The sequence below is a fragment of the Carassius auratus genome, unplaced genomic scaffold (genome assembly GCF_003368295.1).
Source record: "Carassius auratus strain Wakin unplaced genomic scaffold, ASM336829v1 scaf_tig00218210, whole genome shotgun sequence".
NCBI classification, from domain to species: domain Eukaryota; kingdom Metazoa; phylum Chordata; class Actinopteri; order Cypriniformes; family Cyprinidae; genus Carassius; species Carassius auratus.
Window position 1 is genome coordinate 1 of NW_020529403.1, and position 11814 is coordinate 11814.

General features: G+C 34.2%; 2 protein-coding genes across 2 annotated transcripts; one reads left to right on the plus strand and one right to left on the minus strand.

The window, feature by feature from the left end:
* Positions 1-828: 828 nt before the first annotated feature.
* On the minus strand, positions 829-3293 carry LOC113104807 (uncharacterized; the record flags this gene model as incomplete). Its single annotated transcript, XM_026266139.1, has 3 exons — positions 3016-3293; positions 2819-2905; positions 829-1515 (listed from the first exon to the last, which is right to left on the minus strand). Coding segments are annotated over exons 1-3 (777 nt in total), but the record flags the coding sequence as incomplete, so codon positions are not given.
* Positions 3294-4752: 1459 nt separating this feature from the next.
* On the plus strand, positions 4753-10456 carry LOC113104809 (uncharacterized). The gene is made up of 8 exons (XM_026266140.1): positions 4753-5416; positions 6285-6409; positions 7286-7669; positions 7768-7984; positions 8146-8372; positions 8486-8633; positions 9586-9695; positions 10110-10456. The coding sequence occupies exons 1-8, from the start codon at positions 5311-5313 to the stop codon at positions 10416-10418; spliced, it is 1626 nt and encodes a 541-aa protein (XP_026121925.1). The 5' UTR covers positions 4753-5310; the 3' UTR covers positions 10419-10456.
* Positions 10457-11814: the final 1358 nt, after the last annotated feature.

Sequence of the window (11814 nt, forward strand, 5' to 3'; positions counted from 1 at the left end):
TTTTAATCTGGGATGGAACATGAATCAAGTAATGCTGTTTAGGTGTAATGTTGTTTTCTGAGAAAAGATCCTTAAATGTTTAAGATGCTGTTCAATAAGTACTTTCAACTTATCAGTAGTCTCAAGGCTAATAACAGGTGAAAACAAAATTTGAACAATCTCCAGAAGCTCAAGAATGAAGGAAAAATATGCAGTACCTTTAATCACATCCAATAGAAAGGGCACTATTTTGAGTAAAACAAGCATTTGACCCGATGACTGCTTCAGTTTGTTGTCATTGGAGGCTAATGTACTGAACGCAATAGGGCTAGGCCTATCTCTAGTATCTTGTGGGAGAGTATGGGAATCCAATTTATATCAGCATTGAAAGCATCAAGGTCCAGTTGTCCCAAAAGAACCAATTGTTTCAGGATACACTTAATTTCCAAAGGAGCAATGCCCTCAAGAATTACATGCATTATATCTTGAGGAGTTTGATGGATTAAATTAAAGGCAGGGAAATCCAATTACTTTGCTCCTTCGGTTTATTCCATATGTAGTTTTAAGGCTGTTCCTGAGATATTCAGTACTGGCTTTCTCAATGTCACTACACTGTCGAATATGTCTTTCCAGTGTTCTTTGCTCAAAGTTTTCATCATTAAAAAACATTTGCATGTCTTCAAAAGAACATTCACAATGTCGGCATTTACTGTATGCAAAGCCCACACCCTCTTTAAATCCACATAACTCATGTTGAGCTAAAGTATCTCCACATACGGAAACCACTGGCTCCATATATCTCATGTTCACCACATGGAAGATGAATCTTCACGCCATTATATAGCTTACCAAAGTCCTCATGCAATCTTGCAATATGGCATCAACTCCACATTCTGAGAGTTCACTTTGCTTTGCAATAGCAAGAAGGCGGATTGAAGCTAATTTTGACCTGTACTTTGGATTAATGTTTCCCAAAGTGTAGTAAAACATGAGCAACTTATTCTTTGAAGCTTGAGACCCAAGTGGATTGCAAATTTCGATTTCATCTAAATAAAGAATTATCTGTAAAGCAGAGGGTCTAGAAGAAAATAAAGGGTGTGAAAGCATTAGTTCACCATCTATGATGTCATAAAAATATCCACTGCTGCATTTCTGAGATCCACCATTTATCATGGCAAAGATTTTTGGATGAGACATTAATTGTTCTAAACTCTTTATCAGGGGTATATAATGGAAACATTTGTTTTTTATTGCGAGGTCTCTTTGTTTTTTTCTTTTCTGACGACATACTGCTAATCCGACTGAAACCTCTTCTGCTTCCACAAAATTGAATTTTTCTTTTATGACACTGTCCTGTCTATATGATGTTGAAACTGCAGCAAATGGATCTTTAAAGGAGTCAAAGAGTCCCAAAGCTTCTCGCTGAAGTTCACTTCCTGCATGTCTGTTGAATACTGTTTGTAGCTGACTCCTCAAGCTGTTCAGTAACTGAGCTTGATACGCCTGAACCTCAGCCACAACATCATTCACACCACTCTGAAAAAAATAAAAACAAAACATTAATTAGCAGGGAAATATATGTTACAGCGTTACAAACATCACTGAATGAGAACATTGATAGATCATTAACGTGACTCAGGAACAAAGTTTTTGCCAAGATTTATAGTGACAAATACTAATTTTAGAGGTGTACTTTTGAGGTTGTGAGGTAAAATTTGGAAATATTATCATTTTTAATGGTTTTGATAGACATCTCATATGCGCAAAGCCTGCATTTATTTATCAAAAATACAGAAAAAAATATATATTTTGAAATATTACAATTTAAAACATCTGTTTTCTGTGTGAATCTGTGTTAAAGTGTAATTTATTTCTGTGATACACAGCTGTATTTTCAGCATCATTCCTCCAGTCTTCAGTGTCACATGATCTTCAGAAATCATGAAAATATGCTGATTTTATACTCTGTTATTATCGGTGTTGGAAACAGTTGCAATACTAATATCTTGTGATAATATAAAATTTCCAGGATTCATTGATGAATAAAAATAGTAAAGAACAGAATGTATTCAAAATATAAATATATTCCAACAATGTCTTTACTGTTCCTTTTTAAAATTAATTTAACACAACCTTGCTAATTAAAAGTATCAATTGTAAAAAAAAAGTAAACTAAATGACTTTCAATTTTGAATGGTAGTGAACATTGTCACAAATTATTTCTATTTTAAATAAATGCTGTTCTTTTAGATTTCAGATTACAACAAAAAACACTTCACAATAAGGTTTTATTAGTTTACATTAGAGGTAACACTTTATTTTATTATTATTAATAATTAATTAATTATTATTATTATTAAGCACATATTAATGCCTTATTCTGCATGACCTTATTCTATATTCCTCATCCTACCCAATACCTAACGTTAAAAACAAACATATTAATTATTAATAAGCAGTAAATTAGGATTTTTTTTTGTTTCAAAGAAAAGTCATAGTTAATAGTAAATATGTTTCCTATACTAAAGTTTTACCACATTAGTTAACTACTACAGATAACATAAATTAAGAATTAACAACAATTATACAGCATTTATTAATCTTAATTTCAACATTTACTAATACATAATTAAAATCAAATTCTGTAGTTTTTAAACTTTAGTTAATGCACTATGAACAAACAATGAATAGCTGTATTAATATTAACGGACATTAACAAAGATGAATAAATACTGTAACTAAAAACTGTATTGTCAGTTCGTGATACATTAGCTAATGTTAACGAATGAGACCGTTTGTGTTATGTATTGCAACGCAACTTCATTTTACTGATACTAACCTGTGAGAGATGATGTTTCTCTCTAGCAGTCATCACAATAGCAGTGGCATGTCTGGATAGCACATCATCACTTGATAATTCGTCATTCTAAACATGAAGAAAATAGTAAAAATATTATATACTTGAATGTATAATAATTAGGGTAAATAATAGACTATGCTATGACATAATCAACATGAACTAAGTTATTAATTTACCATGGTTTCTTGGTGGAGGCATGAGGAACTTGAGTCATCAGAAGGCCTGTTTGGAATAGGTAGAGTGGGATTCGAATCTGAAGTTTCATTTAGTAGGACATCCTGTGCTTCCAGGTTCGGATGAGACCGCAAAACGGTGTTACTGCTTAAGCCAGAGAAAACTGATTCACCAGTGTCAAAAGCATCAAAATCACCAAAATGTTCCACAGGAACAAGAAGAGAGGTTTGCAAATCCACACTATTTTCCAGTGTCTTTTCATTATCCGGACTGTCACTTGACTTCCAAGCACCGGCGGCGCCAGGGGGGGTCTTGGGGGGTCTCAAGACCCTGCCAAAAAATGCCTTGACCCCCCAGCCTCTTCCTGATTAAAAAATATATATATTCGGGATAAAGATCCAAAAATGTTTCTCTTCAAACGACGCAGAACAATAATAAATAATAATTATTTCGACATTTATTCATACACTGAACCGAGAACCGTTTCTGTCGGACGCGTCCGATTCGAGAACAGATGAGCTGATGATAACTGCGCATGCGTGATTCAGCGTGAAGCAGACTGACACAGAGCGCATCTGAACCGAACTGATTCTTTTGGTGATTGATTCTGAACTGATTCTGTGCTAATGTTATAAGCGCGGGTAAACCAAAGGCTTGAATGAAGGGCAATCATCGCCAATGACGGCATTACATCGAGCGCAAAAGAACCGGTGAACCATTTTTTTTTCAGCTGGTTTATTTGATCGAATTGTCCGAAAGAACCGGTTCACTTGAGCACCTGCTCCTTTGCCCCTTAAGTGCCCTTTTGTCAAAGCAAAATTTCCTCAATTTTTTTTGTAATAACATAAACTTTTGTGAATGCCTGCCCACGCCCAATCATAATATAAGTACAATTTATTAATAATAATTTAGCCGTAAATAAAATGACTAACATGATGACCGTTCACCTGACTACGACCTCATCCAACCGGGAAAGATTCCTCATGCTGCACGCGCATTTTTTAATTGCTAGAGGATATTTTCAACATCGTGGCAGCTGGTAAGTGGTGTTTCATTCTCAGCGAAGTTATTTTGGTGTTTATTTACTTATTATTATTTTACAAGAACGATGTGATGTGAGAACATGCAGATATGTTGCTGTGTGTAGCCTGTAGTGTAGAAGTAACACTAGCGTGCTGTTTGAGGGAGAACAGTTTCACAGGGAGGGATCGAGGGGTCTGGTCTTTTTTTTATGTTATTTGAATAAACTTTTATTATATTACAGTACTTATTTATTTTTAACACGTAAAAATAATTATCACAACACTGGTAAGGCTTATTCAGATTTTCTCATTCTCTGAATTATCATTATAAAAATAAAAACAATTCAGATTTTAAATGTGATGCAAATATTTTTTCTACAATAGTAACAGTGTTTACAACAGCAAGACCACTTTAGCCTGTAAACTCAATAATATCTATCTGGAAATAAATGTAAAAATATCAATGTCAATAAAAATGCATAATATACCTGACATGAAAGTGCAGTGTGAAGGATATGAATAACAAATGTAGCCTGTCATTTGTTTACATTGCAAAGGTGTTTTTGTTGTTTAGTAGCAGAAATATGCAGTTATTAGCCGTGTCCACTGTATTTTTTGTTGGTTTTCATGAGACCCCCCTTGAAAAGACCAGGACCCCCCCATTGCCCCCCCAATCAAAATTGTCTGGAGCCGCCACTGCTTCCAAGTATCCTGAGCCTCCAGCGTTCGTTCACTATATGTCCACAAGTTGTTGCTGTCCGTTTTTCTAGGTTCACCGGATGCCTCGTGTTGTGCTGATCTCTCTCTCCGATGTGATCTGCTGCTACTCACGCCGTCTAGATATTGTGAGTGTGTTCGTCTGATGTGATACCAAAAAGAGTTGTAGACTCGGTACTCTTTAGTGCACCCATCTATTCCACAAACCAGACGGAAATCTGGACTACGACTATGTGCAGAATTTATGTGACTCAATAAAGATTTGAGAGTAAGAGCCACAAACACATAACAAATTATGCAGCGCCAAATCATTTTCTCCGGTAAAATCAAAGCAAGCTTTTGTAGCGACCTCAAATAAAACAGAAGAGATGTTGAGTTTAAAACTAATGTCAAATGTATCTTTCAACGGTAACCAATTAACTACGTTAAAGCCTTAATAACTACTGTAACGTTCTTAACGTGCCAAATTAAAAACGTACAAGGAAATAAGAAAAACGCGCGAGCGTGCATGCGCAACAGTGCGTCGATCCTGTGACGTGTTAACGTTTTGAAATACGCATGCGCAATCAGCGCGCAAAAGTGCAGCAAGGAAACGAATGCACTTCCTCCCGCCAGTTTCTCACGATGGACGGACTCGATGAAGTTGCGATTTGTACTCTAAAAGGTTAGTAATTTATACTTTTTTTTTTTTGAAAATCAGTTAATTCTATTGGCCATTCTGTGTATTTGAAGTTGAATTGTAATCTAAAATTATTCCTACCAGAAACAGCCCTCCTGTAACTGAATAAAGCTGATCATTCAGTCTTTTTCTTGAGATGTTCAGTAACTTAACGTAACGTTACATCTTTTGTCTGAAATTTCAGCCTGTCCCGTTTTGCTTTCCATCTTTTTAGTTGTACTAGTTAGTACAAATTAAATAATACTTAATTTATTAAAAGCGGCTTATATCCAAATATGACCTCGATTTGTTTTGTGACGTCACCCTGAGGCAAATTCAATTAAACTATCACTTCTGTTGTTTTATCGATAACACTTTATAATAAATTTGTATTCAGTGACAATAGTCAGCTGTTTTACAACATTTGTTTTGCAGCACTTATTGATCCTTGTGTTACATGGACAAATATATATATATATTTTTTAAATGTGCATACCACAACATTAGTTATTTCATAATGAACATACAATGAACATTTGTACAACCATATACCAATAGTTTTAAATGCTCTAAAACTGTTTATTGCTTTTTCATAATACCTAATGCATTTACTGATGCTGACAAAAATAACCTTTTTGTCAAGTGTTAAGAATATTTTATCATTATTGCCTGTTTATTTCACTTCATTAAGCCATTTCATAGATTTAATATTTCTGCCATGTTAGGACCATGTTATAAAACAAAAATGTCTATATTTCTCTTATTAAATAGCTATAATCAAGTGAATGCATTTTCACAATATCTGAAAAAGTTATGTATACAATGTATAATGCACCTGAGCTATGCTAACTAACATATTTACATGTGTTCTAAGCTGCTAACATTGGGGAAGACATTTTACCAACTCTCACACGGGATGATATACGAGATCTCTTTCCTGGTCCTGAGCACTTCCTGCGACGCAAAGCCATTTGGCTTATTGTTCATAAGGAAGAACAGGTATTTTTACTTAAACCCTTAACTGTCACGCCATTTTTGAGATTAGACATGAATCCAATCCAAACCTAAATGTTTAAAAGTATGAAAAGTATGAAAAACTTATAAAAGTTTAAATTTACTGTAAATCAAATGTACTGTACTAAGCATTTATTTTATATTAAATGCATATTTTATCAAATATATTTTACTCTAAAATTGCTATCAAATGAAAGCAATATGTCTATCCAAGTTGCAGTTGAAGTTGATGTAAAAAAAAAAAAGCCCCTGGATGTCACAGACATTGTTAATTTTTTTTTTTTTTTTTTTTTTTTTTTTTTTTTTAACTATTGATACATTTTACTATTATTTTTATATGACTATTACAAATTTATAAATGTCTGTCCAAATATCAAAACAGTTGGCAAATATTGAACCGTGAGACTCAGACTTTTCCAACATTATTTGTTTTTTCAAGATTTGACTATAAAGTAGCTAAACTAAATATTGTAATTTGTAACATGACATCACCTGCTAGGGTAGGAGCTCACTAAAAGAAATGAAAGTACCATTTCCATGGTAACACCACATCGATTTAAAAAGGTTTTCATAGGTCGGACCTAATTGTGGTGTTCATTAATAAAATATGTGATATGAAAAAAGGCAATATATAAGAAGAGTGTCAAGTGTCCCATCAGTGGGATAGTGACAGTTAAGGTTAAAATATTTGTGTTTTGGATGTTTTTTACCGGTTATCGGTAATTACATTTTCAGCACAGAGGATTTATATGTAAATTGGTGTGGTTAAAGATGAACACTTATACATTCAAGTGTGACCCTCTGGAATAAAATGATAAGTTACTTTTCTTATTTGATTAATGTATACATTTTGTATTTTAGGAGCACACCATTCCTGTTGAACCCCAAGGTTCATCAGCTGATGATGAACATAATGGAAGTCCAAAAACAGATGACCCCAGCACTTCAAAGTTTTTGAAGTTACCCAGCCCAGAATACGTTCTCTTCACTGATAGTGAACTACAACATGTGAGACGTGCATACTTCGAGCAGCAACGTCTTGGAAAAGAGGGTGAAGTCACCTTATCAAAGGAGCTCTTCTGCCGACTCATCCGAAATACCATGACAAATATGATATCTATTGCAAGAGCCTCTTCAGATGACTACAAATATCCCACTAAACATGAAGTTATTGCCATGGCAAAGCGGTTAGTGGAATACTACCCTATGATAAAAGATAAGTCAACTGGATCAAGTCATGAGTGGGTGAGAGACTTCATTTGCTTGAATATTTATAGTAAAAACATGTTTTCCTGCTAACATTGTTTCAAAACTATTCATTGATGCTTCCTTCTTTTTTACAGGACACTGTTGCCAAAAAGCTCTTGAAGCGACTTTCAAATATCCGAAGTCCTGTGAAGGCCAAACACCCTCCATCCAAGAGAGTACGTCTGAATGAAGTACCATCTGCTGCAGTGGCAAGTGACTATGATGCTGATTCCAGTGCATCAACAGTTCATCTGTCACCACCTTCAAGATCAAGCACCCCACAGCAAGAAAATGACAGCATTGATGAAGCATGTATGTACATTACCATTTACAAGAAAATTCACAAGTATAGTATTTACAGTAAGTAATAACATAATATTTGGTAATATATGTAATCCTAATTCTGCCTTATTTATTTTTATGTGGCATGGCATACATTCTTGTTCTAATTATATTGAATGCCTGAATTATAGCCGACGGTCCAGACAACAGCCTTGACAGCCAGAAAACACAGGCACGACATTACAGGACTCTACAAGAAATGTACAAAGCAAAGAAGCCAAACAAAGCTGCTGTAACTCATCTATTAGACCTGGAGTTCCAGTCCAGAAGAAATTTCATTGACTCAAATGCTTTGAAGGAGCAAGACCGACCCACAAAAATTTTACAGGCATACCCGTGCTTCAAAGAACTGGACCATGTGGGTATACACATTGAAACATACTTTAGACTCAGTGACAAATGTCCCATATCATCTGCCTAACTGCAGACATACAGATTAATGATTTTTATAACTTTCAATATTTCTCTCAGGTAATGGATGAACTGCGGAGAGTCATTGAGCCAAACAATAGCCAATACACTTCTGAGGTGAAAGGCAGGTGGGAGAACTTCTACTCCAAGGTTCAGTTTTATGGCGTCATGAAGAAAGTCATGAAGCCTCCAAGGACATTAAATGGAGGTAAAGATGTATTTCATTGATTGACCTACCTGATTTCAGTAATAATTTATAAGTATACAGTAATAAAGTACTTACCATTATAGTACTTACTGGTTTATATTTAATTCATAGTTATTATATTGTAGTATCTACATTGGTAATACATTAATAGGCTATATGCAATTAGTCTTCATTCATTTTCAGTGGAATTAACAGTTATTGTTGTTTAATTAGCTCATAAGTAATAACTTAGTTAATATTTATTATGATTTGTTTACAACTTAAAGGGTTAGTTCACCCAAAAACAAAAAAAGGTGTAATCTATCACTCCCCCTCATGTTGTTGTACACCCATAAGACCTTCATCTTCAGAACACAAATTTAAGATATTTTTGATGAAATATGATGGCTCAGAGAGGCCTCTATTGCCAGCTGTAATGACACTGCACCTCTCAAGATTCAGAAACAGTTCATGTGACTACAGGGGTTAAACTTTTTATACTTTTTATAACCTCTTGAGATCCATAAAGGTACTAAAGACATATTTAAAACAGCTCAAGTGAGTTCAGTGATTCAACTTTAATGTTGTAAAGTGGACAGCCATTTGATAACAGATCATTCTAAATTGTAATGTTGACATGCATTCTCTGTAAATCTGTTTTAAAACTATGTATTGTGAAAAGCGCTATATAAATGAATGTGAGTTGAACTGAATTAATCTATTTATTCCTAGTTAATTAACAATTCCTTTACTACGAGCTAATTAAACAATAATAACTAATTGTTGTGACAGTGTACTCACTATTTGTATATTAATATATGTATATTAACTACGAATTAACTATAAACGAATAGTTTGTTAATGATTTTGATGTACTTTATTCTTGTATGCTTTATAATAGTGTTAACCTAATTCCTAAGTGCATATCAATATCGATTTCCTCTCTTGTTTTTTTTTTTTCTTGTTTTTTTAGTTGAACATGCCATTGCAGTTTTTACTGCCCTGCCACTGCTCTTCCCATCTGGCTCTGCAGCACCCAAGAAACTGGTCCCAATCAGTGAGGCTCTTTTCCACGTCCTCACGGTAAGTTTAACTTCAGTAGTGATAACTTAGCAGGTGCCTAAGATGCCTACACTGTCAATAAAATACTTGGTAAAAAAAAAAACGTCCTAATTGGGCTACTCAAAAAACTGGCCATGAAACAAATAATAATAATAATAATAAAAAAATTACCTTGACCCCGCCTTTGGTAGAAAAAATACCCATAATAACCAGTCATTTAGAAGGGTGTAAATGCTGTTAAGTGTAATTGAGCTTTATTTATATGTTTTATATTAGATGCATTTTTACCCGGGAAGAGCTTCAAACTTGAAAAAGATGTTTCCTTTTCCTCATTAACCGTGTCCACCCAACAACATATGAAACACAAACATTACTTACTTTGCTTTTTTTTTGCTGTGTTTGTAGTCTAAATTCTGTATTTATTTGGTTTTCTAGCCCTCTGAGGATCCTGATACCTACATCCACGGGCGTGTGCTTTCTAGTCCTGTCTTGCTGATTGGTGAGCAGAACTGCATTGTGGTTGTAGGTACAACTCCAGTTGTAACTTTTGAGAAAGATTTGCTCTACGAGGGACCTCTCTACCTCCTGGCCTATTACTATGCATTTCACCTGACATATCCCAAGTGTATTGCCACACTCTTGTCTGTGTTACAAACACAAGTACTTGGAGATGTCATCCACGAGCAGGATGCAACCTCCTCGTACAAGAAGGCCATTCATGAATGGAAAATGTTTGTTGAGTAATTTCTTTTCTAACATGTTGTATGGCTAAGGCAGTGAGAGCCGCAGGTATTTTTTTTTTTTTTTTTTTTTTTTTTTTTTTTGCACTTTAATTGTGCTATTTTTTAGTTTCTCCCAGTTTTCAGTACTGTTTATTGAATTTGCAATACATTCATTGAGTAATTGCTGTTTGAGGTTATAGTGAATGCAGGTTATAGACTGATGCTATCTCTTTGTGCAGAACATTTGCTGTTGATATGTGTGTGTGTGTGTGTGTGTATGTATGTATGTGTGTGTGTGTGTAAATGTGTCAGTTGAATAGCCTTGGAATCAGTTCATCCTGCTTATATGCTCCATTTGTTTAAGACGAGTTTTTTTAATAAATGTTCAGCAAATGTAAGTTGTTTGTTTATTAATTTAGTACATTTTAAGTTTCTTTATTGGGGTGTTTCAAGAATTTTTTATCTATTTTCAGGTTATTGAGCATTGTTAAAAAATCAAAATAAGATGAATTTAAGGTTAAATATCTGCATTAATATTACTTATTCAGTTCTTATAAAAAGTGAAATTTGCATAATTATAAGCATGTTTGTCTAGTTATAAGACCTAACAGTATTTTTAGTGACTAGATTTGAGACAACTTTTTCTAGTTTTAATGAAATCTGCACTTAATGTACTTCTTATTCAGTGCTTATAAAAAGTGAAAGTTACATAATTATAAGCATGTTTGTCTAGTTATAAGATCTAACATTATTTTTAGTGACTAGATTTAAGTACAATATTCTAGTTTTAATGCAATTTTGACTAAATTTATTCATTATTAGATTCTTATAAAAAGAAAATACTGCATAGCTTTAAGCATTTTTGTCTAGTTTTAAGATCCAATTGCATTTATTAGTGACTAGAAATGTATGCTATTTTCAAGAATTCTTATCAAGTCAGTTTTGCTTACCCCATTGGCAGATTTTTTTGCTTGATTTTAGTACACTTTGACTGGATTTAAGCACATATTGCTTGTTTCAAGGGGGGCGTTTTTTGCAGTGTGTGTGTCTGTCTGTTAACCTGTTCTCCATTTTGGATGTGTTTAAATGTCATCCAAACATCCAGGTTGGCTCTGACCACCTCAGATGCCTTAAATGCTTGAACCCCGGTAAAATGCTGCTTGCAGCTTTAATTAGGGGTTCAAGCACGCAGTGCTGAAACCCTATTGTAATTGTTAAGATTTTTATTAGGGGTTCAAGCACGCAGTGCTGAAACCCTATTGTAATTGTTAGGATTTTTATTATTATTATTATTATTATTCTTCTGCCCTAGAACTGAACGTGCAGCCCAAACCGTAAGGCCTAGAGAGCTGAAATTTGGACAGATGGTAGAGCTCAATTTGGGGAGAACTTATCAAAGTCTCAGCCCAATCGGCCTA

Excerpts from the sequence above, each read along its gene's own strand:
- LOC113104809 (XM_026266140.1), top strand. The coding sequence starts at position 5,311 with ATGCGCAATCAGCGCGCAAAAGTGCAGCAAGGAAACGAATGCACTTCC. Across the intron at positions 6,410-7,285 it reads TTGTTCATAAGGAAGAACAG|GAGCACACCATTCCTGTTGA; the intron begins GTATTTTTACTT and ends TTTGTATTTTAG. Across the intron at positions 8,634-9,585 it reads TCCAAGGACATTAAATGGAG|TTGAACATGCCATTGCAGTT; the intron begins GTAAAGATGTAT and ends TTGTTTTTTTAG.